Here is a 27,618-nt window from a genome sequence, read left to right as displayed (position 1 = left end):
ATACTTGGAAAGTCCCAGCATACAATACTGGGAGGTACTCCCTACCCTTGCTGACAACACAAGAAGCTTCTTTACTATTTAGACTTCAATTTTTTAACCTTTAAAAAGGGTAAAGAGGATGACTTTGGGAACTACTGACCTGTCAGCCTCACCTCTGTGCATGGGATCTTCCTGGAAGATATGTGAAGGCATATGGGTGACACAGAGGTGAGCAGAGACAGCCAACAAGGCTTTACCAAAAGAAGGTCATGCCTGACTAATCTTAGTGGCCTCCTGCGATGGATTGACTGCATCAGCGGACAAAGAAAGTGCCTGTGAAGTCATTTATCTTATCTTCTGTAAGGCCTTTGACACAGCCCCCCACAACATTCTTGCCCCTTATTTGGAGAGATAGGTTTGATGGATGGACTACTTGATGCAAAAGGAATTGGCTAGACAGCCAAAGAGCTGCAGCCAACAGCTCAATGTCCAATGGAGATTAGTAATGAGTGGTGTTCCTCAGAGATTGGTTCTGGGACTGGTACTGTTCAATATCTTTATTAACAACATAGGCAGTGGGATTGAGTGCACACTCAGCAAATCTGCAGATGACACCAAGTTGAGTAGTACAGTTGGTTCGCTTGAGGGAAAGGATGCTATCCAGAGGGACCTTGACCAGGCTTGAAGACTGGGCCCATGTGAGCCTCATGAAGCTCAAGTTCAAGACCAAGTGCAAGGTCTTGCACCCTTACAATGAGGGTGATGAGACACTGGAACAGGCTGCCCAGAGAAGCTGTGGATTCCCTATCCCTAGAAGTGTTTAAATGTCAAGCTGGATGGGGCTTTGAGCAACCTGATCTAGCAAAAGATGTCCCTGGCCCTGAAAGGGGGGTTGGACTAGATGATCTTTGAAGGTCCCTTCTAATCCAAACCATTTTAGGTTTCTATGATCCTGTAGATGTGAACAAACTCTGTTAGGTTGACTCTGTTGCTACCAAAGGATGAACACATTCAAATTACTTTCCTTTACCTGAAACTCTTCCTTCTTGCTTTAAGAATTCACTTACTGTGGAATTTACTTCACTTTCCATCATCGTCATGACTAAATCCTGGGATTAGTATTGACAACCGGCCATACCTATTAAATATATTTTTAAATGCACTATTTCACCATATTGCTCACATACTATACAATAATTTGGGGACCTGCATATAGTATATGCATATATATATATATATATACCTGCATAAGTATATACAAACTTGCACATTTGGAGTTTTACTGTCCTCTGAAAGAAATGCCTAAGTTTCTTCCTTTTGATAGGTCTTCAGCAGAGACTTTTGAATCAATTAAGACTTGTATTAATTCCAGGTCCATTTAGTACACTGTGTAACTGACGTTATATACAGACACTGAGGTGTTGCCTATACTAAGGAAACTTTTAGAAAATTCCTCATGGCTGTAAACATCAATTTATTTCCAACACCGGCAGGTGTTAAGAGATGGAGGAAGGGATGCCTCTTACCTATCAATGGATAACCAAACCCAGTTCTGAATATCTGTTTACTGTTTTATAAATATCACTGAAATAATATTTAACAATGTTAACTGAAGGTGGCAGTGTTTTATAGTTTTAATATATTAATAACTTCCAGGAGTATATTTTAGGGTTCTTTAACTTAAGCTCTACAGCACGAGAACCTGAATTGAAGAACAACCTTGCACACATAAGAACAGAGAGGGTTTGCTCCCATTTAAGTGGAATTTGAAAAAGAATGGGTAAACAGGGTGAATAATAATTCATCCTTTTAAATAACAATGCATTTTTTCCAGGTAATTCAAACATTAGTAAAAGCCTCAGTAAATGAATAATTTTTCCTCTCTTGGCTTGAGGAAGAACTGCGAAAGCTGTCATTTCTGAAATACAGAATATAGAAGAGGTAAAGAAAATTTTGCAATTAATAAAGTGGGTTTACCCTTCTAACGACTGATCTAAGGATGTAAAAGAGAGGCAATGAATGAAGTTCTACTGAAAAATTGGAAAAGGCCATTCTGGCACAAAATGTCTAAAACAAGAAGAAGGATGTGAAAAAGAGGTAGGAAAAGAGCTTATGTATAGCTATCACAAGTGTCACTGCATACTGATTATTGTTTTTTCTAGGAAAAATCTTCTTTTCAGTATCCTACCAAAGAATTATCCAATCAATACTGTATTGTTTCAGACATATTTACCTGGGACATATTCAGAGCACTACAGACTGTGAAATTAATGCCATATAACACTGCCTCCAAATAAAATTTTACTTTAACTTCTCTTACAGCTAAAAAAAACACCAAGAGCCTAAGATAGAAATTGTGTGCAATTTTGAATTCGCTGTTTTATTTATTTTTCTCAAAAAGGGAACTAAGCTGATCACTTTTGTGAATGACAGTTACTTTGGGAATGAATTGGATAAGGATAACTGCTGGAGATTAAAGATGAACTTGCTTTTATCAACCTCTGAATAAAGATAGAGAGTAGGATATTGACCTCATTTGAGACACACATTTAATGACAACCAAAAGTTGTAATAGCTGACAGAATATACTTCAAAACAATATGGCTCAGTGAAGTTTGTTGAACACAGATGTCTTGAACCATTTGCTCAAGTGGCCTTAGAAAATCTGCCCAGAAAGAAAGCAAGCAATTTCATGCTTAATAACAAAAGCATAAAGGACTGATCTCTGTTTCAAACCATTGTTCTACATTAGACAATGCTGGAAATCAATGGGCAGGCTGGCTAACACTTCATTTCAGAAAAATGAGTTAGCTAGATCCATTTTTAAACTACACTCTTTAATTTTCTATCTTTGAGGAAGAACAATGCCTATCTTAGTGGTTATTATGCTAGCTAGATATTCTATGCTAGAACAAAGATCATTCATTTGAAGCATGATGGTAAACAGTTGCCCTTAATCATGCTTAATGGTGGATAAACCAGGATTTGCCCTATGCCTTTTCTCCAATCTCGCGTCTTTTGCCTCGTAATCTGGGGGTACCAACACACATATTTTGGCTCCAAGGATCCCCTGGAATTTTCCTGAGTCAGAATTCCATAAATCCAGGGAAAGACACAGACGAGTCAGGACTGAGAGTGTATGTGACTGACTTTTGTGCACATCCTGCAAAAGGGTGAGGAAGAAAACACCAGACCTTCCCACCAGCACAGGTGCAGCACTGTCCAGTGCTGCCCAATAAAGGGAGGCAACTGGGAATTCAAGGAGGAAAACCCACACATAGGGAAATCCCTTTTCAGGCTTTCTAATCTCACTTTGGCCAAAAGAACAAGTACTTTGAACAAAAGTTACAGGCAGACAGAAACAGTTAAAAAAAACAACCCAATTCTTTTGAAAGGTCTATGTGAAATGCTTGAGAAAGCACACTGACCAGTAAACACTGGTGTGTTTGCCTAGGACTGTAAGTGCTTAGAGTAATTTGAAAATAATGTAACCAAACACTTTCATATGTTACTGACATATTAGTCAATGTTTACATGAAATGAGGAAAGAAAATGCAATTTACAGGGCTATTTACTAAACTCATCTGTGAACAATGAATAGTAGGACTTCCACAACATCAGCCATATAATTAAAAAATGTAATTCCACGAAGAGGAACTGTCTGATTTAAGTCCATGTTAACAATCTGGTTGGTGAAAATGGTTGTCTGCATATTTATATATTTTTTTAAGTATAAAGTCAAATCTTATTTTCTCTATAATTTTAGCTGTCTTATTGAACTAAATATTTTCCTAAGACAAAGCTGAGAATTATTTTTTAGATTGTTAGTGTCCTGACATATCTAGTCTTATGGCTAAGTTATGCTTAACTTTTAGTTCTTTAAAAAAAATAATTCTTGGGTAGTTCCACTTCTACATTCTTCTTTGTTGTAAAGAGGAAATGCAACCTCTGACTAAGCCGGAGTCATTATGAGGTAAGAAAGCTGAATCAGCTTTTTGTAAAACCTCTGGGGTTTTCTATGTATAACTACTTAAATTACCAGTGGAGTACCGATATAAAATAGCATTTATGATATAATCTATCTTCATAAAAAATAGCACATAGCAATAATAATTTGGGGAACATTTTTTTTTTATTGCTCTACAACATGAGGAAGGCAAGAGACTGCACCAAAAGCAACTATGAAAAATCAACAGATGGGGCCTTACACAATGTTGACTGATGCAGCTCTTTTGATATTTCAAGATATTGGTGTCTGTACAGAGATATAACACTGGCACTATATGTTCACCCAGTGATTAAACACAGTAAAAATAAAATAGATTTTAGGACTATTTCCAATTCACCAAAACTAATAAGTGATAAGTAGAGAGAAAAAATAGATTTCAGTACTGTTTCCAGTTTGCCAAAATTATTATCAATGCTAAAGTCCTCTTTTTTTGATTCAAGACTTGCAAACAAAGCTGTGAATTAACTTCCACTGGCAGAATCCCCAGTGCTACTACTGCCTTCCAGCAACGCCTGTACTTGCTTCTGTCAACCGCTTTTCAAGGCACTAGATGAATGCACATGTAATTAAAATCATCATTGAAAAATGTCCGACTGAAGAAGTGACCAGGAAACAACAGAGCTACACAATAACTTGTCAGTTTCTCATGGTCTTAAGGAAGAGCTCATAAGCAGTGCTCCATCCTTGCTACTGGTCTGCATTTTACTTTCAGACTACTATCTGAATTTTAAAAAGAATACACTCTTCCTGAAAACAGATGCTGATGCTGCCACTCTGGGTGAGTAGTCCTTATGAACAGACCACCCAGTATAATGCGTTTTTAGTGGCTATTCTTGCTCTCCTCTGCTTCACCTTGCTCTTGGGGCAGGCTGGTGAACGAATGGCTTTAACTCTTCTTTTGAGAAGATGAGTTAATGCTCTGCCACATGATCAGCTGCTAATACTGACAGGCAGAGTGTGGTGGTGGATATGACAATAGGGAGAAAATAGGGGGGAGGGGGAACATGGAAGAGATGAGTGGGGTGCTGGGTGGGGAATCAAGAGGGTGACAATGAGGGGCAGTAAGCGGTGGGGCGGAGAATAGTGGGAAGAATGAAAGAGGGGTCTAGAATAATGGGAAAGGGTTGTGGGGGAAGACTGGGAGGAAGGCTGTGGGGAAAACAGGGGCAAGACATGGGGAAGAATGCTGGGAAAGACTTGGAAGGGAAGAATGTCTGGGAAGAGAAGGTAAGCTCTGGGGAAATGGGGGGAAAGAATGGTGGGGTGAAGATTGGGGAGAATGGGGATGAAGAATGCGGGGGGGAATGGTAGGAAAAACGGGTGGGAAAACAGTGGGGACAATGGCAGAGAGGACAGTGAGGAGAAATAGGGATAAAAGAATGGGAGGAAGAACAGGGGGGAAAATGGTGGGAGGAGTATGGGAAAGAATGACAGGACGAATGATAAGGAGAATGGCAGGGAAGAATAAGGAGTAAAAGGGGGGAAGAAGTGTGGGGGGAAAAGAGGAGGAGGAGGGAAGGAAGGAGGAGGAATGAGGGAAGAATGGTGGGTTGGGAGATCGGGTGAGAATGGGGAGTGGGGAGAATGGGGGTAAGAACCGGGAAGGAGGGAAGGAGAGGGAAGAAGGGGGAAGGAGAGGGGGGAAAAGGAGAAGTAGGGAGGAAGAAAGGGATGAGAAGGGGGGAAGAAGGAGCAAGAGAAGAAAAGGGATGGGGGTCGGGCAAGGCAAGGACAGAAACGCCTTGATGTAAAATGGGGCAGGATGGGGGGGGGGGGGCAGGTATGGATGGGAGGATGGCAGAGTATAGTGGAGGAGAGGGCAAAGATTGGGATAGAATGTGATAGGCCAAATTGAGAGGGGTCATTAAGGCGTCCTCTCTCTTTCCACTTCTTCCCTGCCTCAGTGTGCAGCAGGTAACCAGAATCACTGCTGTACCCTGTGCAGGCAGTAATACGGCAAGCTAGTATGATAAGGACAGCTCTGCTTCCCGTTATTGCCAAGAGTGGTGGCACACAGCTGTGATGCCCTGGCTTTTAATGACTCTGGTAGAACTAGCTTGAATAAAGTTTTGACTTAATTAAACACCTCAGAAATTTACAAAAAAACTCTCTAAAAGGAAATACAGAAATATAAGTTGCCAAAATATAGCACAGTTCTTAAAGCCTTCTATTTTCCCACAAATTGCAGGTCTCCCATTTCTGTTATAAAAGTGTTTGATGAAACAACATTAATGAAAGTTCAATTAAAACATCAGAAAGCACAGTAAACTTCTCATAGCTCAACAGAAATAATCCTCTCACCAATTCATTTCTCCTCCATCAGGAAGAAAAAAACAAAAGCGGATTAATCTGATTTACAGAATGAAAAACAACACTGAATGCACTTTTTGTCAGGGGGGCAGGGGGAAGGTCTCCAGCTGGTTCTCATCTATGTGCCATGATTCTTCATTTAGTTTACACTATTAAACTAAAAAACTCAGCTTTAATCTTAACTATTACAGTATGCCTTAGAGTAGATTCTATCATGTAGCATCCTTGATAGTTTCAGACTCTGGCAAAACATCATTGCTCAAACTGGTCGTGGCCATATGGGTAGTAAATGTATCCAACATTTTTTCATTGGCGCCTACATTATTACGTCTTGTCACCAATGGTTTCTCGGGTTTTCAAGTAAATTGTTGCATATACTGTGGTTTGGAGCTGCTGAGATGAAGCCCTACATTTATCTATATACAGCCAAATCCTTTTTTGGAACTTTTTTCCTTCTAATGAACTAACATCTGTTGAAGAAAAAAAAAAAAAAAAGAAAGAAAAAAGAAGTTGTATTTCCAGAAAGCTGTACAAAAATGAGGGAAAACAAAACAACAGAACACTGCCAAGAAGCTATTGTTGCCAAGCTGTACATGATAAAAAGCAGCCTAGAAAATGATGGGTGGACAGAAGTGGGCATCATACCTGATCTGTCTTCATTTTGTGAATCACACCTTCTACATAATTCTGGGATGGTCTTGAGAGAAGTTACAGAATACTGTAAAAAAGTAAAAAAAAAAAAAAAAGTATATGAAGTAATTAATTTAAAAAGATAAAAGGTAAGACTTTCAAGAGGTCCTGATGTGATGGGCACAGCCTAAACCTACCAATCCAAGAGTACTTCTGGCAGTCTGATGGTCATCTCAGGTTGCATGAGAAAAGCAAGATACATCAAAGGAGAGAATAGATCTAGGCTTCACAGCAAATGTCAAAGGTCTCGCTTTGCCCACCTGGGCATCTATTACAGTCACTATACTGCAAGATACTTCATGCTTAAAAATTAGAAGTCAAGCTTTCACAAACCAGTATGTAAAAGTAATGCAGAATATTTGCACAGCAGAGACCTGATTTTAGAGAGGGATGCATGTACTTACATGTATCGGGTGACAGGTTCATTTCTCTAATCTAGGCTTTATTAAAGCAAACTTGCATTATTACTTCGATGTGACAGGATGTGCCTGATATTAATCAGTATGCTATTCCCTGAGCTGAGCATTAAAAAGGAAAAAAACAGAGATGACATATGTATCTTACTAAACAGAAATCTTTTTCTTATAAACTTGTGGAATACCCTTGGTAAGACACACGATCCAGTGTTACAAAACTACACATTCTGACATATAGAAATTAAGTTACTTAACAGCAAGCCTTCCTTAATCAAATGCTTCAATGTTACAGGAATCTTCACTCAAACAAATGAAAGTCATTATGTCTGTGGAAGATCAATGGCTTTGCTCATATATTAAAAAAACCCAACATTAAAAACAGTATTTTGGAAACTAAAACAGAAAGAAGCATTTAGGATTAGCACAACTGAAAATTTTTAAGGAATATATAAACACCATATGTTTTCAAAGAATCAGATATTTTTAGCTAGTGTGCTATTGACCAATGAAGGAAAGCAACTACATGTAAAACCACATGAACTTTCTAGACAAAAAACAAATGGTCATACATTGTCCTGTTTTTTGCAGACAGTTCGTCATTCAAAGTTTGATGTGCTTCTAATGCACAGCTGGCAATCTACTTCAAAATAATCTAAAGTTGACCTCATATGACAGATTGAGTAAGTAATTTACTTCTCTGGTGCAAGTTTAAGACTGCTGCTCAACTGATCGTAGTTATTTCATTAAACCTCAAAAACCTCCCATGCCTTACTCTTTTTTCCCTTGCTGACCTGATTCAGTGATGTATTGAGAAACCTCAGTACGACAAGAATCTCTCGTAAGTATTCCCAAGATCAACACTGAACTCATTAATTAAAAAGTGTAGCAGCACTCCACATAACTACCCATGACTCCAATCCCTGTTAAACTAGGGGTTGCTCCGTGTGACTGCTCCAGGATGTGACAGCCTAAGGCAACAAAGAGCAGAAAAACAGAGACCAGGAGAAAGATGCTATTAAACACAAATTAATACAAGTTAAACACACACATGCACAAACACCATGTGCTGTGCTTCACTCTGGTTGCTGTTTAATGAAGATTGAGCTGTTAAGCTATACATCTTGCTATTTCAGCACAAAGACTCAGAAGGCAATGTTGAACTGGTCTAGTAAGATTCTTAAGAGAATCCAAGGAACATGTCTCCAAGGAATATGGTAGCTTCATAAGACCAGCTGGTGCAGTTTAAACTATTACACAGTTTGTAATTCAATTAGAATGAGGCCTTTTGTATTCCACTGCTATGTGCTTTGTCAGGCAACCTCAAAGACAGAAAGCCATTTTTCTTTCTCGTCTTTTGTCTTGTTCTTTCCTGGAAGAACAGATTTTCTTTCTGTTTCAACATTGCACTAAAATGTATTCAGTTACCACCTCCCACCACCAAAAATCTATTAAATGCTATAAATTTGATTTGCATTTTAATCACATTGGTTTGATTTCATTAACAGATTTCCTCCCACTTGCCTCTGCCCTCAAAAAGACTTCTGTGCATTTACGTTTATGCCATTTCTATTTTGTGGTCAAGATGTGGAGAACTGGGTTTTGGTCCAGGAAGTGACTAAAATTATGCTTTAAAGTGGACCTTTCCCAACCATAAGCACAATCCATTAACAGCTCTTCCCTCTAGAACTACTTTCTCTCATACTCTAGCTCCAGCTTTGATCATCAGTAACGTTTGTTAGTTTTCCTTCAACCAACAATTTCAGGGTTACTGGGGTATCACAGAGGGACAGCAAAAGAGGTTGGAACTGCAACCATTCCCTGGAACAGAATTTTAGACTTCATACTTACTCAAAGGCTTTTAAAATTAATTATTTCACATTTTTCATTCAATAATTTTAAACTGGTTTACATACAAAATTAAACACCATTTCTCACATTTGATCATTAGAGTAACCAAGCCAACCAGAGCTGAGGGCCATGCCCAAGGGCACGTGACAGTGTGAGAGCTAAGCACATCGGATCACTTTTGGTATTCAATGCTTACTGCAATCTCTGGTATTTAATCAAAGTGTATTGTGGCTGATGGTGAAATTCTGCAACAGAATCAAGGACTTCTTCCCAGGATAATGCATGTAATAGCATTTTTTATTCCTGTTTGAGTTCTTTTTCTGCATTTAAGGCATGCCTATGTCCAACCTGAAATAGTGCATTTCAGTAAACCCCTTAAGAACTTTGTAAGGTGGAAGAACAGTATCAACAGCAAACAAGAGACAAGAAGCAGTAACACGTATTCCACGCAATTGCAAGATATTCCCAATTTTCTTCAACTGACACTGCTAATTCAGGGGAAAACAGAATGTCCCTTATCATACAAAACATTTGTTCATTATGTAAAACTGCACTATAGAATTTGAATTAATGCAAATGTTAACCTTTTCAATTTCACAAGGTTCTCAAATTTTAAAGCAATGAATTTTAAACCCAACACATAACACATGGGGAAAAAATGCTTCAGTCTCAAGTAAGGCTGTTCTGTGCCGTGCCACTTGTCAGCCACTTGCAGACTTGTGTCTGAGAAGTATAAGAAAGAATAAATACTGCATCATGAATAGCAGTGTAGAAATGAATATACAAAATAGTAAAACTCCATAAATTAAAAAAAAAGTTATTTTTTAGCATTCTGTTGTGGAGAATACCTTTAATGTCTCCTGAAATGGAGACAAATGGCAAAGTGGGACACATAATATGACTCTCAGACCACATCATCAGAACCATGACACCCCCAAAACACTAAGCACCATGTTCTGTTCCAACTGGAGTCAACTCATCAAAACTCAACAAATTCACCTCCAGTGGATCAAGACACCAGTGACTGTGTCCTGCTCTTACATGCACAGCTCTCTGTTTTCATTTAGATAGAGAAAACAGACACCTTCATTACAGTTAATTTGTTTCCGGGTGTTATTGTTACTGTAAGCCATTTAACAGTCTCATTTCAGTTTATTTGCTAGAGCGGAAAATAAACTGTTTCATTAATATTCAAATACCATTAAATTGACACCTTTATATTATATTTGCTTAATAACTTCTAAATTGTGCAACATCACCCTTTTTCCTAGACATTCGGGAATAGCAAGGTACATTAAGAACAAGTAAAGCAACAATACTTGGTATGAGGTTGCAGGAAGATATTCTCAAAAGTAGTGTCAATTTAAGCCGCTCCAGAGCAAAAACCGTAGAGCAAAGAGATTTGGCTTGCACAGTGCATGTGAGAAATAACACCTCCCCATTAACGGCTGCGACCAGCACCTTTGGAGCACTGGTTAGGTTATTTGTCCTATGTATTGATTACAGCATCTTATAAAAACACTTCACATATTATTCTTTGCTTTAACTTTAAAGGAGACCTATATAGACACTGACACTGTTACAGGTACAAAACGTCTCTCTGAATCTAACACCTTCTATGAACATTTTAGTGCCCACCTGCGTTTTGTTTCATTCTGAAAAGGGAGAAAGGGGCAGGGGTGAATATCAATGAGTTCATTAGACTGATGGGAAATCAATCAAGCTGCCACAGTCAGTGACTGTGCCTGCACAGCTATATAGATCCTACATGCTGAGCCCTGAAGTCCTGGTCACTGGGTAGGCAAAGTCTGGCTTTCTGTTGCCTGTACACCTTCCCGAGCCTGAAGGGTGACCCAGCTCCTTCCATGACCAAAGAAGGGTGGCAGCAGGCGCAGGAGGTGCCAGATGCCACATAAATGGGAGGCCAGGAGATCAGTCATACTCCTGACCATACACAGTTTACATCTGCCCTGCAAGGGGAGGTTTGACATAAAGAAGTTTTTCAAGCTGTTTATAAATACCGGACAACTCAACAGCTGCTTAAAGATATTTAAATTCACGTACTGCACTTCACATCTCACAGACCTTTGTATCAGGTCCAGTCCTGCATTGGCACCGCTGAGGCAGGCTTTCATTCACACAGAGCTATCTGAATCATTGGAGCAATAACCTATACCCTCAACCCCAAATAATTCACAAATATCTAGCACTGGGAGGTCTGGTTATGACTAAGTCATTTGGTATTATTTTTGTAAATCAAGAACTAAATTAAGTTTCAATTTGCACAATTTGCCAATGCAATAGAAATACTGCATTTTAATTAAAGGATTAGGACACCTTCAGGTAACAATAACAATAACAAACAACTTACAAGCAGGAATAAATTCATGGAAAAAATCAAGAATATTAATGGGAAAAAGGGAAAAGTTTAAAACATACTTTTAATAGTGTATCTATCATTTAATGCAACTTAAAGGTAATACTTTTTTCTTCTTCCTTTCTGTGAGCAGTTACAAAGAAATAAATGAAAATATTCAGCTTGGTTGCTTAATGCCATTACAGACAGAATATTATTTTTGTTTAATGTAAACATGAGTTCCAGAAACCTATTCTGCTGTCTAAACTGCACTCAAATATACTATACCAGATAGATCTGGAATAGTACTGCCTTAGTTTGCAAGATAAGCATTGCATTTGCATTCCAGGCTCTGAGGGAATGCGTAGATGTAGTCGCTAAGCCTCTCTCAATCATATTTGAAAAATCATGGCAGTCAAGTCAAGTCTCCAGTGACTGGTGAAAAGTGAGTATCACATTCATTTTCAACAAGGCTAAAGGAGGACCCTGGGAACTACCAATGAGTCAGCCTCACCTCATTACCCAGTAAAACCACAGAACCCATCCCGCTGGAAGTTATGTTGAAACATATGGATGACAGGGAGGTGATCAGAGATAGCCAACATGGCTTCATAAAGGGCAAACTGTGCCTCATTCATCTAGCGGCCTTCTATAATGGAGTGACAAGAGCTATAGATGTCATCTACCTCAGCTTCTGTACGGCTTTTGGCATAGTCCTACACACCATCCTTGTCTCTCATTTGGAGAGATACGGGTTTGATAGATGGATGTTTATATGGATAAAGAACCGGCCGTGTCCAATGAATTACAGTCAACGGTTCAATCTCCCAAGTGGAAACCAGTAATGAGTGGTGTCCTCCAAGGGTGCATACTGGAGCCAATACTATTTAATATCTTCATCAATGACATAGGCAGCGGGATTGACCTCAGAAAGTTTTCACATGAACCAACCTGACTGGCACAGTTGATTCACTTCAGGGAAGGGATGCCACTCAGAGGGACCTTGACAGGCTGGAGGAGCAGGCCCATGCAGACCTCATGAAGTTCAACAAAGCCAAGGTCTTGCACCTCGGTCAGGGCAATCACCAGTATTACAGGCTGGGGAACTGAGAGCAGTTCTGCAGAGAAGGACTTGAAGATACTGGTGGATGAAAAATTGGACATAAGTTGGCAATGTGCACTTGCAGACCAGAAAGCCAGTTGTATCCTGGGCTGCACAAAAAGAAGTATTGTCAGCAGGGTGAGGGAGGTGATTCTCCTCCTCCACTCCACTTTCAGGAGACCCCACCTGGAGTACTGCATCCAGCTCTGGGGCCTCCAGTACATGAAAGACCTGTTGAGTGGGTTCAGAGGAGGGCCATGAAAATGGTCAGAGGGCTGGAACACCTCTCCAGTGAAGAAAGGCTGAGGGAGTTGGGGTTGTTCATCCTGGAGAAGAGAAAGCTGCAAGGAGGCCTTCTTATGGCCTTTCAATATATAAAGGGGCTTACAAGAAAAACAGAGAAAGACTTTCCCTGGGCCTGTAGTGACAGGACAAGGGGCAACTGAAATAGGGTCAGTTCAGACTGAATACAAGGAAGAAATTTTTTACAATGAGAGTGGTGAGACACTGGAACAGGTTGTTCAGAGATGTGGTAGGTGCCCATCACTGATGATTGTATCAGGTTTATAAGGCAAACTAGCAGGGGGGCTTGCAGAGCTGGCTTCTGTGAGAAGACACCAGGGGCTACCCCCATTTCAGACAGAGCCAGTTCCAGCTGGCTCCAAGATGGACGCACCACGGGTCAAATCTGAGCCCATCAGTGCTGTTGGTAGTGCCTCTGAGACAACATACTTAAGAAAGGATAAAAAACACTGCACTACAACAGCTGAGAGACATCAGTGAGAATATGTGAAAGAAAGAACCCTGCAGACACCAAGGTCAGTGAAGAAGGAGAGAGAGGAGATCCTCCAGGCATTAGAGATTCTTCTACAGCCCATGGAGAAGACCGTGGTAGACCAGATACCCACTCTGCAGCCCATGGAGGACCTCATGCTGGAGCAGGTAGATGTGTGCTGAGGAAACCTGCAGCATGTGGGCAGCCTGTGCTGGAGCAAGCTCCTGGCAGGAACTGTGGAGAGGAGTCCATGCAGGAGCAGGTTTGCTGGCAGGAACTGTGACCCCGTGGGGGACCCACACTGGAGCAGTCTGTTCCTGAAGGACTGCACCCTGTGGAAAGGATCGACACTGGAGTAGTTCATAAAGAACTGCAGCCCATGGGAAGGACACATCGGAGAAGTTCGTGGAGGACAGTCTGTCACGGGTGGGACTTCATGCTGGAGCAGGAGAAAAGTGTGAGGAAGGAGTGGCAGAGACAACATATGAAGAACTGAATGCAACCCCCATTCCCCTCATCCGTTGGCACTTATTGTGGTGGGGAGGTAGGGAACTCGGGAGTGAAATTAAGCCTGTGAAGGGAGGGGTGAGGGGAAGGTGTTTTGGGGTTTGTTCTTGTTTCTTATTGTCCTACACTGTTGGATTGGCAATAAATCCAACCAATAACCGCAAGCTGAGGGTTTTTTTGCCCATGACAGTAATTGGTGAGTGATCTCCCTGTCCTTGACCCATGAACTTTTTGTCATATTTTAATCCCCACCTTGTTGAAGGAGGGAGAGTGATAGAGTGGCTTGGTCCACACCTGGTGGCCAGCCAAGGTCAATCCACCACAATGGGCTTTGAGCAACCTGATCTAGTGAAGGATGTCCCTGCCCATGGCAGGGGAATTGGAACTAGATGACCTTTGATGGTCCCTTCCGACTAAAACCATTGTATGAGTCTATGATATTGGAGAAATGTACAGTTTCTTTTGCTTATGTACAAATGAAACATGAACAAAGAAACAAAAGAAACCAAGCCCACCCATATGTCTATTTGTCTTTTAGAACAAAGTCCTTTTTATTTTTTAGGTCTATTACATTGTGGTCATTTTGTCTGAAATGGTCTACAAGGGTCTGGACTATACGTAGTGACTTTCTAACACAAGTACATTTGTAAGTGCATCATTTTAACAGGCTTCTTGCTGCCATTATTTTTAGTCAGTACTTTTCTGCACTGGATTAGAATCAGAGGGCTAACAGGAACAATATAAATTGCTAACACTGATGCTGTGCAGCTGCTCTTTCCACAGCAGGCTAATGATAAAATGTGAAGGTCAGGTATCTCTAAATTGTATATGGTGAGATAGGAGTAGAGCACTAGAATAACCATGAATTCTCTTTTTAATCTGGATCCCGGCAACAAATCCTTTGTTCTCTTACCTGCTAAAGCAGGGAGTAAAACTGCTGCCTCCGTAATTTGTGCTGTTTTTTTATTCAAGGCTCAGCATCCAGTGAAAGAACAGCCTATTAAAATAGGCAGCCTGAGCTGTTCAGCAGAAAAGTGAGTAACCTAACCCACCAGTATGCAGCAACAGCCACAATGGGAGAGACATGGAGAGGTTACATCTATTATGTTTTACAGTTTTACAAAACTGAGTATAGAAACAGATACCAGGACATGATCTAGCGTATAACAGTAATAAAAAGAAAGTTGCCCAGAATAAGATACTCGCTCAAGATTGGCTCATTGTCTTGTAATATTTTGGGGATGTGCCATATTCCACTTCAATAACAATTGAACATTACAATAGGTAAAAAAAAATAATAAATAAATCCTCTCCAAAAGGAATCTGTCTGCAAATAAAGCATCTGGAATGTTTTAAAATGAATCAAGAGTCCAAAATGCTAAAGAGAAAAGCAGGCCCTTTGTGGGGGAAAAAAAAAAAAGAAGAAATAAAACTCTAAAATTACGAAAAATGTGGAAGGAGATGGTGGTACACTTTCATTGAACTAATACATTTTCTTATAGTGGATTTAATTTATGTATTCAAGTCCATTGTTAATCAGACATTCAACATATTAGCAACTCTATTACACAAAAAGCAGAAACACTGGCAGTAGGAGTATTATTCTGAGTAATAGAATATACGGTATCAGTGCTTCCATAAGAACCACTAACAATGTAGATGAACAGTATTTTTACTTGCAATTACAGCTGCAGTCATTTTAGTGTGACACTAAGGATCAGTGCTGTCTGTGAATCCCTGGAAGTCTTGCTGCCTCTTTCTATACTTTACCATGACGCAGGTAGCTACACCACAACTACTGATAAAACCTTGCTGTATTTGGAGATGGCTACTGGTGGAAAGAGCAGAGTAAAAACTTAAATGGAGAAGGAGCAATTCAGAGGTGAGAGAGGCAGGTGTGGTTTTTTACAACTGCAATATATTAAAAAAAAAAAAAGATAAACATCATTTTAGTGTCTAAGGCTAGCATTGGAGTGCACATAACTCGTTCAAGACAACAGAGTAGATAAGCAACCCAGAAATTAATTTATTGATTTGCAAGTAATTTTTACTACCTGAAGAGGAATCATGTTTTCCTTCCAAGCTTATTAGTGATTTCCACTACAAAACACCTTATTTTATTCTAGATTCAACCTACTTAAATGTGCCTATATATGAAGTAAAAAGGAATGTGGCTGCTAACAATAGTGTTGTTTGTTATATCAGGGTTGAGATATCTAAGATTGACTCAACTTGAACAAATAAAATAAGACTTGTACTTACCGATATATCATCACTGAAATCTATTTCATCCAAATCAAGGTATTCAGGGGCTTCCATTATTCTTCTATGGACATTTTGGTTGAGTCAGCACAGCAGTAAAGACCTAATTAAGAAAAGAGAAATGGATTGTCTACTAGAGAGTCAAAATCACACAGAAATGGTTTAATATAGTTGCTGTATTACCGAAAACAGTTAACTTGTACAGTAAAATCTTTCATAACATAATCCTAAAAGCTAAATATGATTTTCCATCTTTACTTTGCACATTAAGAAGAAGCCACTTCAATTTTCAGGGAGAATAGCTAAGTGATACTTGACCTGGAAGCCAAAAATCCTCTATTCAGCATCACTCAGTCCTTCCAGAAGTTCAATATAGGTGTAAAGACCTAATCTTTAGACCTTATAGGTGTAAAGACCCACACCATAAGGTTGAGCACCCTTATGACCCTGCAACCACAGCTGCATTAATGATGCATCTTCTCTTAAGAATGCTACTACTTTACTGGCTTGAAGACAGCAGCTTCTGTTACTATAGTTCTCCTCTGCTCAAGAAGGCAGAAAAGAACTGAGCATCATGCTGTGCGCAGAAAACCAAATCCTACCACACCTTATCTCCACTTAGAAGCAGACTAACACACAATGCAGTCAGTGCTTTATAGTGGACGATTTATCTCTCCTCAGCCTGCAAACGAACTTCCCCCAAAACACTAAGGCAAAAGCAGAATTATATCAATGTGCACTGATTATCAGAGGCCTTAACCATTTTCTCACAGCAGGGGAAAAAGAAAACTCTCTTGCAAAGCAAGGAATTTAGCTGGAAAAGTCAATATATAATTCTGAATAAATTGCAGCTTAAACAGCCAGAAGATCAAAGACAATAAAACCCTTGTTACCTTCTTAACACTAACTAGAATGAACATGCATTATCACTACAGACAAGTATAACAATAGTAAAAGTGGAAAAGGAAACTATTTTAAAAGAAACTGAAAAAGAAAAGCATGATGTATTTTTAAATAATGTGAGGTACTACATAAGTGTTAAGTATTGTTCCGGAAGCAAATTAAATCCTTCCAGTACATTTTACATAACAAAATTAATTCCCTGAAGGAAAAAAAAAAAAAATTATACAAGCCCAGTTTATTCATATGACATCTGCCAAGAAATATGTTTATGAATAATGAAGTCAGCTGTGCAGACCTAAATAAAACCATTGTGTGAAACATTCATATGCAGTTAAGAATGTCCTTGGATAAGGGATTTGAAGAAAACACTTTTCTGCAGGTGTTATGTTTACTGGCAAACAAAACCTACATCATTAATCTTCTTTGTAACACCTCACCAAAGCAGAAAGCTGATCGTAAGACACCTGTTCTTGAAAAGTTATGAAGAGAACCAAGAGGCGAATCTAGAGTTTAAAGCTGAAAGAGCTGGAAAAGCAAATTCTTATTTCTCACCAAGTTATTACTGAAGGTAAAGGACTATTCAACACAATTTTCTCTATAAATGAATGTGCTGGTTTTGGCTGAGTTAATTTTCCTCACAGTAGCTGGTATGGGGCTGTGTTTTGGATTTGTGCTGGAAAAAAGTGCTGATAATACAGAGATGTTTCGGTTACTGCTGAGCCGTGCTTACAAAGAACCAAGGGCTTTTGTGTTCCTCAACCCCACCCCACCAGCGAGTGGACTGGGGGGCACAATAAGCTGGGAAGGGACGCAGTTGGGACAGCTGACCCCAACTGACCAAAGGGGTATTCCATACCATATGGCGTCATGCCTTCTTTCAGTGGGAAGAAGGAGGAAGCCAGGGACCTCTGGAGTGATGGCACTTGTGTACCCAAGTAACCATTACCTGTGATGGAGCCCGGCTTCCCTGGGGATGGCTGAGCACCTGCCTGCCCATGGGAAGTGGTGAATGAATGCCCTGTTTTGCTTCGCTTGAATGTGCAGCTTTTGCTTTACTTATATCTCATCCCACAAGTTTTCTTGCTCTTACTCATCTGGTTCTCTACCCCATCCCAGCAGGGGGGAGTGAATGAGAGGCTGTGTGGGGCTTAGTTGCCAGCTGGGGTTAAACCATGACAATCAAAAAGAAAAAGTGAAAAAAAACCAAACAACCAAAAAACCCCAGGAGTTTTCTTTAATGTATTAGGGTATTTCTGCTCCTTGCAATATGAGAAGGAACGAACTCTTAGGGAGGAGGAACTGGGGGGGAAGAAAGCATGTAAAACAACTTCAGCTACCTATTACTGGCTCTCACTGCAGAGAGAGTTGAGTTCATTAGACCTGAGTGAAGGAAAGGAGATGGCTACAAAAAGGTAAAACCAGTATAAAGCCCTCAGTCCAACTTGATATGAGGAAACAGAAGCAGCTACAATGTGAAACTAATTGGAAGCTTTTAATTTTGCACCGTTCCCAAATGCTAAACTCATTCTTAGAGGGAAACATTAAATCAGACAAAATCCTTGCAATGCAAGCAATTAGCTGTTGTGAAAAGGCGTGAGCCATTCAAGTCTACAGGTTCTTTTCCACATTAGAGGTTTTCCATTCTTAACAGAAACATAGAATTTCAGTGTATTTTTTTAAGGTTTATTGCACAGCAAGGTTTTGGTAGCAGGGGGTTTACAGAGGTGGCTTCTGTGAGAAGACTGCAGAAGCCATCCCCATGTCGAATAGAGCCAGCGCCAGTCAGCTCCAAGATGGACGTACCGCTGGCCAAAGCCGAGCCCATCAGTGATGCTGGTGGTGGCTCTGTGATAACATATTTAAGAAGGGGAAAAAACTACTGTGCAACAGCAGCTGGGGGAGATGAGTGAGGAAATGTGAGAACAGCCCTGCAGCCCCCCAGGCCAGCGCCGCAGGAGGGGCAGGGGGGGCTCCAGGGGCCGCAGCAGAGGTTCCCCCCAGCCCGTGGTGAAGACTATGGTGAAGGCCATGGTAAGGCAGGCTGTGCCTCTCAGCCCATGGAGGTTAATGGTGGAGCAGATATCCACCTGCAGCCCATGGAGGACTCCATGCTGGAGCAGGTGAATACACTCAAGGAAGGCTGTGACCCTGTGGAGAGCCTGTGCTGGAGAAGCCTCCTGGCAGGCCCTGTGACCCCATGGAAACAAGCTCACACCGGAGCAGGTTTCTGGCAGTACTTGTGACCCTGTGGAAAGGACCCACACTGGAGCAGGGGAAGAGTGTGAGGAGGAAGGAGCAGTGGTATAACATGTGATGAACTTAATGCAACCGCCATTCCCCACCTCCCCGTGCCACTCAGGGAGGAGGATGCAGAGGAGTCAGGAACAGAGGAGTGAAGTTGAATTTGGGAAGGGAGGGGTAGGGGGAAGGTGTTTTAAATTTTGTGTTTGATTCTTACTATTATACTCTATTTTTAATTGGCAATAAATTAAACTAATTTTCCCCAAGCTGAGTCTGTTTTGCCTGCAATGGTAATTGGTGAGCAACCTCCACATCTTGATCCCAACCCATGCACTTTTTAATCTTATTTTTTCCCCTTGCCCTGTTCAGAAGGGGGAATAAGAAAGAGTGGCTGGGTGGGAGGCATCTGACGGCCAGCCAAGATCAATCCATCACAGTGTCCCTCACAGAGGTAAAGACAAATTGTCAGTTTATCACTGTGACTATTGATAGCAGCTCAAACCAATTATATCAGTTTTAGAAGCAAGTTAAATGCCAACTGTATATGCACTGTGCTACACAAAATTACAGGACTGTAAAATCTAACCAGTATCATTCCACAAGGTGATATATGTATGAAGATAATTAAAATACAGCAGTTTAAAGGTTAAAGACATGGACCATATCACATACAAATAGCCTAAAACCAAACTAAAGCTTCACTGAGTTTCAATTTTTCACTGGAATTAAATGGATTAAAAAAACCCCTACCCAGTATGTTTAAAAAACAATGGAAGAAGTAAACAAAGCTACTCTAAACATGCCACATAAATAAGCCAGAATCAAGAAGTGACCTAAAATTTTTATTTTGCAATTAAAACTGATATATTCGGCTAAAAAACTCCATAGCTTTAATAAAAAAACTACTATTCCTGGTTTCCACATATCTCAAGATTTTAGAACAAAAAGATCTCAACCTTTCAAACTTTTCTTTTAGTTCTACATTGCAAAAAGCCATCGAGGCAAAAAAATGATGCACCCATCCCTGACTGACAAAACGACTGTGCTTCACCTAGAGATATACAACACTCATCCTGCCAGTCTTTCAACATTTACTTCCCTAAAATGTTACCTTGTGCCTTCTCAAAACATAAAGACTATGAAACACACAAAGTTGAAGAGGAAGCTGGTAACCACAACAAACACATCTTCTCTATGGAAAACTTAACTTTCTGATGATAGTGCTCAATTATATGTAAAGAAAGGGCAAGAGACTCATGCATTCAATTTGCTATAAGTTTTTCATTTTTTTCTTGAGGTAAAACTGGACAGCAACTCAGGATAAATACTATGACCAAATCAGATATCCCAAGACTATACTTGGAGTCTTATTCAAGAGGTGCACTTTTTTTGATACAATTTAACACAGTAGAACTACACCATATATAATGAAAACCATATGGTAAGGATAGTACTCAGACTATTTTGGGACCTTTGTAATGGCTGAAACCAGCATATCACCAGAAGTATAAACATCTGAATAGCATTCACAAGCAGATCATAAGCACAACTGGTCAAATTCAAGGCAACAATAATTGCAAGCAAAATTGCAACTGCCAGCAATGGATGATATGAGATGAATAATGTATTTCCAGCATCAACACCAAAGCAATACAGATGACTCTGTAGCCTACCAACAGAAATGTCTGACATTTAACTGGTCTATTTTCCTAAATGTATTTTGGAAGCTAGTCATCAAATATTTCACAAAATTTTAACCCCCAAAAGGGTATTTCTCTGGTAATTTGGCCTGCAGAAAGACACATAAACATTTTATATAGGTAAAAGAAATCCTGTTTGCTCTCAGGATTCACAGTTAAAAGAAGAAAACCACATAAACATCACCTATATGTACTCAAGAAAAAATGATATTTATAGTTCCATGAAACAGTTCTACCAGGAGAAATCATCCAGCTAAGAACTACCACACAAAAATGTGGTGATAATAGTACCAGTACAATAACATATTGCATATGTTGCATTGCCACAGATACTAAACAGTGATCAGGTTGTAAAATAAAGACAAAAATGCCCCAACCTTCCTGTTTTCATACAACAGCAATAATCCTTATTGTTTTTCCACAAAAAAAAATTCTCTGCTGTTGTCCTTCTCAGATAAAACTATCCTGTTACTGACAAATATTCCATACAATTAGGCGAATGAGGAAAAAAGGGGGCAAAGAAAGCAATTCCCAGTGAAGTAATAGTAAAAAGAAAAGCAATGAATTACTAGACACAGGGAACAAATCCATCAATTTCTGCAAACACTAGAACTCCACTCCAGACTGACGGCATACATTACTTACAGGTGAAATGCTTACACTATTCACAGATTTCTTTTTTAAAGGTAGATCAAGCCTTGGATTTGTCCCAGCACACCGTCTCAAAAAAACAGTCACACCAGCAACAATCCCTAGGGGCTGGTGTGCCTCTTGAGGATGAAGGCTTAGTGTGGGAATGGCCGGAATGCTTTAAAAGCCAGTCCTTTCTCTGACTGTGTTGTGAAGTCAATGGCCATCACCTTACCCATACTAATGCACAGCAGGCAAGAACAAGGCCATACAGGTGAGTATTTGCTGTCAATTAACTGAGTGAACAAAGAGACTGGTATGACAGGCAATACATAAGCAAGCATCAGGTTCAGTTTCTTGTTCTCCTTGCTCAGTGAAAAATCATGGACTAAAATAGCACAACTGATTTGTAGCGACTGCTTTGTAACAAGGTTGTAGCGAATTCGGTAACTTCGAAAGGAATCTGATCCATTACCCCTGCCAAAAACAGTCTCAAGTGCCACATGTGAAAGACTAGATCCAAGAAGAAGCACAGGGGAGATGTCCTCTATTGAGCCAAAACAAAACAACCAATTGAGAATGTATAATTTGAATTATTTATGGATACATAAATAACAAGAACAAATAACAATAAGAAGATCTGCTGTCAATTAAATGCCTACTGCATTTGTCACTTCAAGAAATCCTGCTAAATGCCACATGGGACTTTATTTTTCTCATCTCAGAACTACTATACCAAAATATTTGGGGATTTACTTAAACTTTCAATCAAATATAAAGTAAATCAGATGTCAATACTTCTATAGTGGTTGGCAGAAGGCTGTTAAGCACAGTTAATATTACAGATTTAGGCTTTAAATTCCAAAATGCCATAACGGGAATAAGGTTACATTTTACAATTATAGGTCTGAGATAAGAAAACAAACATGTTGCCCTTTTGTAAGTATCAGAGGCTATAATAGCTCAAGATGAACAAGATTCATGGGCAGAAAGACTTTACATCTTTAATTTAAGCACACAGTATGCTTAAATTTTTTAAATGTTTGAAATCTGGTAAATGTCTGATTTTTATTCCCTAACATTAAAAATACCAAGATCATACAACCAAGTTTCTTCACTTTCAAACAAACACAACAGTGTAATGTTACATTATGTTACATCTACTTAGCATGCAGCGAAAGCCCCAGCACCTGATTAAGATCTACAGTTCAGGAAGGCACATCATCTGTCAGCAGCAGGGAACAGCTAGACCTTTGAATTCTGTTCCTCCATCCTTATATTCCACTGTAACAGTGAAGCCCTACCAAAAAATAATTTGGCCTTGTGACCCTATTTACTACATAGTATAAGGAAAGCACTATAGTATGTTCAGAGGCACTGCTGTAATTAGGGGATATGAAAGCTGGACTGTTGAAATGAAGGCAAGAAAGCCTCGCCAGTGAGTCCTAGCAAAGCTAGCTGGGGCTAACACCACCACTTTCCCAGCTATCACACCTCTTACTGGTTCTTATGCTCCCCAGTGCCTAGCTGTGTGCTGTCTCTTATTAAAGACTACATGTTCTTTGAGACAGGTATTGTGTTGTCACTCTACATTTGTCCAGCTTTTCACATAGCCTGTGTCCTTGTCTGTTAGCAGACCTCCATGGTAAAAGAGTATTCCAATTAAATAATAAGATGTGAATACACTGCAATGGACTCTGGAAGAGGTCACATTTGAAGCTTTGTAGAACCACAGAACAACTGAAAATCTTGATTTGCCAAATACAGATGGCTCCTCCACAAGCCATAAATGTGGGGCATTCAACACAGGGAGAAAGCCTGAAAGACACAGAAAGCTTGCAGTTCATCTTTTTGGAATAGAACAGAAGAGAACAGAATATGATAGAATGGGATGGAATATTTGAGTTAGAAGGTACCTACAATGATACCTAGTCATAAGCAATGCTTTAAATTTAAAATTATACATACATGCACTCTTAGAAGAGTTCAGCTTCTCATTCATATTTACATTCTCTTTTTTATCTCTATGGGGCAAATTACTTGGCTATAATCAATAAACATTCGAGCACATGACTTTGAGAATGTGAAGGGCGATCCTGCAGATCAAATAGAGGTTCCTTTGTGTTATAAACATACCATCTTAGCTTCATGCATTCAAACAAAATGACAACTTGACATATGGTTAGACTATGTTGGCACTTTTAAGTCACATAAGGGTTTGTGATATTAAAATGCAGTCTGAAGTGCATTGTGCAACCCATTTTTCTTACTTTCTGGGGCTCCCAAAGTGTTTTTTTCCTAATTGTGTTAAATAACATTTTTTCTATTTTCTATTACTTGTCCTGCTGTATTGTCCATTACTGACTGAGCACCTCTCTTGTACTAGTTTATTTTATTTACCTTTCTTTCTTCTACATAAGCCAATAAAAATGTATCATGTACAGGAAATTACCTGTCCAGTCAAATATAATATATAAAAATATAAAGGGAAAGCTCAGTAGGAGCAGAGAAAAATTTTAAAGAATAAAGATGGATTTTAAATAACAATTCATTGTAAAAAAAAAAAAAAGTTAACAGTGAGGCTGAAAAATGATGTGATTTATTTCAGTGAAGGAATGAATCCTGAGACCAGGATTACCTTATCCCTTATCACATTTATTCAGAAGTTTTCCTGAGTTTAAAAGTTCACAGCAGTAATTCATAACAGCATGATACTTCTAAAACATTTAAAAATAAAAGCACTGCTTTTAATCACAACACAAGTACCATCAGTGCAAAAGCTACACTGATAGGATGGGAAGAAGGAATGCAGCAAAGCACGACACTTTCCCAAGACCAACAGATGCTACCTTTACAATTCAGAAAAACTCTGCATTCCAGGCATGCAGAAACAATCCACCCATAGCCCCGAAGAGGCACAAATACCAAGCCCAGTGCTGTTCCTTATGAAGTCAATACACATTCAGCACTGGTTTTAGATAAGAATAAATGTATTTGTTTCTAGCCAAACATAATCAAACTTCTTCTAGTCACCTACCTAGACCTCAAGACCAAATATTCATCCATACTGCTTGGACATAAAGCAGTTCTATGGAGTCTTAAGGGAGGTGAGTCAGCAAAGTGTGCTCGCAGCCCAGAAAGCCAACTGTATCCTGGGCTGCATCAATAGAAGCATGACCAGCAGGTCAAGGGAGGTGATTCTCCTCCTCTGCTTCTGTCTTGTGAGACCCCACCTGGAGTACTGCATCCACCTCTGGAGTCCTCAGCACAGGAAAGACATAGACCTGTAGGAATGGGTCCAGAGGCGGCCCACAAAAACGATCAGAGGGCTGGAACACCACCTCTCCTAAGAGGAAAGGTTGAGGGAGCTGGGGTTGTTCAGCCTGGGAAAGAGAAGCCTCTGGGGAGACCTTATTGCAACTCTTCCATACTTAAAGTGGGCTTATAAGAAAGATGGGGACACTTTTTAGTGGGGCATGTATTGATATAACAAGGGGTAATGGTTTTAAACTAAAAGAGGGTAGATTTAGACTAGCTATAAGGAAGAATTTTTTTACAATGAGGGTGGTGAAACACTGGAACAGGTTGCCCAGAAAGGTAGTAGATATCCCATCCCTAGAAATGTTCATGGCCAGAGTCTAGTTGATCTAGTTGAAGATGTCCCTGCTCACTGCAGGGAGGTTGGACTAGATAACTCTTGTCCCTCCCAACCCAAACTATTCTACAATTCTATAATTTCAAAGAAATCATGTGGAGGTATGTAATAGTGTATCGTTCACCTACTCTATCTTCTACCGCCATGAATTGCATGGAAAATCCATCAAAACTTGAGGCATTTTAACATCAAGGTTTTTTTAATAATTACAGTGAATGATACTATGTAGTCTGTAAGTAATATACATGTCAGGATGTACACAGTAAAGTATGCTTAGTAAGACATAGCTCATGTTTGTTGGGGTTTTTTTAGCACACTGGATAGTACTCCACATAAGCTACCACAGAAGGAAAGTGTTAGTCCAAGGGTGACATCTGAACTCCAGTAAAGTACATGAAAACTTTGCCATTAATATCTGTCTGATTAAGACATCACACACTTTAAGGCAAGACATGACTACCTGGCTCTTAGGAAGTACTTCCTTCCTGCTTTTCTAAATGCTACTCCATTTAGCACTCTCATGAATAACCGTTACATTTAATACTAAAAAAGAGTGTTTCTACTTCATTCCAAAAGAAACCCTAACAAAAAGGAATCCAATATTCAGGCTACTGAGTGATCTGTCTAACTGAAGAGTCGTTTTTACTGAAACACAACTTGAAAAACACCTGTTCACTGCAAATCACCCCAGATTCCTCATAATAAAACCCTCCTTTCCACCCCACAGTTTCATATTTCCTTCAAGACTGAAGCACAAAGAAAACTGGACTCCAAATATTCAGCCAGAATATATGCACTTGAGCATTCTGGAATGAGGCTTACAAAAACAAACTTGTTTGTTTCAATTAGCCTTGAAGGAGAAACCTTTGGAGTTGGAAATTAATAGCTGTTATTTTAAAACTGAAACAGCATACATGATTCAAGCACTGTACAAAAGCTCATGCACTGTCTGCTTCACTTTAACGACAGGATCAAAACAAACAAAAGGTCAACTGATTCTCTGAAAAAGAGATATTGCATTGGCTGTATTGGATTAATTTATGTTTTTATTCCCTTTGAACTACTACAAGGCTATTTGCTTTTAATATGAAATACCTTCCAGTCATGCAAAATTCATATGCTTACTTTATGGTGCTCTTGCTTATATGGCAACTGTTTCAGTGATTTCACACCAGCTACCTCTTTCTATGGGCTTTAATACTCATCAACATGCAGATCAAAACCAGATGAAACAACTCCTCTCTGTAAATGACATATGTACATATATGTACAAATGGAGGGGAAGACTCGACAAAAACTCCACAAGAACGAACACAACAACAAGAATATATGCTGTTCCATTACCATAAGTTATTTCTATAATGCCATAATTTGTAGTGATCTAGTGACCACAGAGGCCAGAGTAGGATAGTAGCGGTACTTGGATACTCTGTGTGCAAGTGGAGTGGGACACACAGCTGGTGTCTTGGATGCAATTTGCAACCAAACTTCTAGCAATGCAGGTGGTGTGATTTACTCCAACTTCTAATTTTTGAATTAGAAGTGGAACTTTTGCATTAGAAGTGGAACCTGGTCTGGCTCTGCCACTTATCCACTTGCCAACTTGTGCTAGTAAGAAAAGCAGTGCTTTAACAAAGGTACCATGCACAGAGGTACAGTTTCTACTGAGTGCACTTCAGCAGCATCCTTTTCTCTCCACTATGACATGTGGTTACACTTCTCGCACACAAGGACCACAAAGTAACTTTGACCATTAATTTCTATAAGCTCATTCCTTATTTAGTAATTTTCCATATAAAAAAGAGATCTTACCTCAGAGGGAAGATAAAATGAAACAATAAACTGTTCATTCTTCTCAACCATTTTTTGTTAAAGGGCATTGAATTCACCAAGTGTGGAAAATAACCTGTAGTTCTACTTATTTCAACTGCTGCTTTCATCCCACTTACCTAAGCTGTGGAGTACTACTTCTTGCCAGCCACTGACCCTATTTGGGCATGATGGCTGCTCTCTTCACTTGTTTAGAAAGGGTCTTTAAATGGTAATGAGCTTCTGCTTCTTCCTTTAAACTGTTCCATGAATATGCATTTAACCTCATGTTATCTGTGGTTGCATCTCATTCTCAACACATGAGTTTGTTCAATCTTCCTGCTAAACATTTTGTGACAGCATGACTCTAAAATGACAAAGTGTTTCTGCTTAATGTAGAGAGTAAGTTCTCCAATCTCTGTTACA

General features: G+C 39.6%; 1 protein-coding gene across 3 annotated transcripts in view; it reads right to left on the bottom strand.

Annotated features, from left to right (window-relative positions):
* Window positions 1–27,618, bottom strand: part of LOC119141625 (synuclein alpha interacting protein) — an 84,417-nt gene that overhangs the window by 37,794 nt on the left and 19,005 nt on the right. For all 3 annotated transcript variants that reach the window (XM_037374101.1, XM_037374100.1, XM_037374102.1), the window contains exons 2-3: window positions 16,255–16,357; window positions 6,944–7,016 (exon numbers count right to left, since the gene is read on the bottom strand). In XM_037374101.1, the coding sequence (XP_037229998.1) occupies window positions 6,944–7,016; window positions 16,255–16,311 (130 nt within the window). In that variant the 5' untranslated portion in view covers window positions 16,312–16,357. The remainder of the gene's footprint in view (window positions 1–6,943; window positions 7,017–16,254; window positions 16,358–27,618) is intronic.

This window comes from Falco rusticolus, chromosome Z (assembly GCF_015220075.1).
Source record: "Falco rusticolus isolate bFalRus1 chromosome Z, bFalRus1.pri, whole genome shotgun sequence".
NCBI lineage: Eukaryota > Metazoa > Chordata > Aves > Falconiformes > Falconidae > Falco > Falco rusticolus.
Note: the sequence above shows the minus strand (reverse complement) of the source record. Positions and strands in the feature narration are given on the sequence as shown.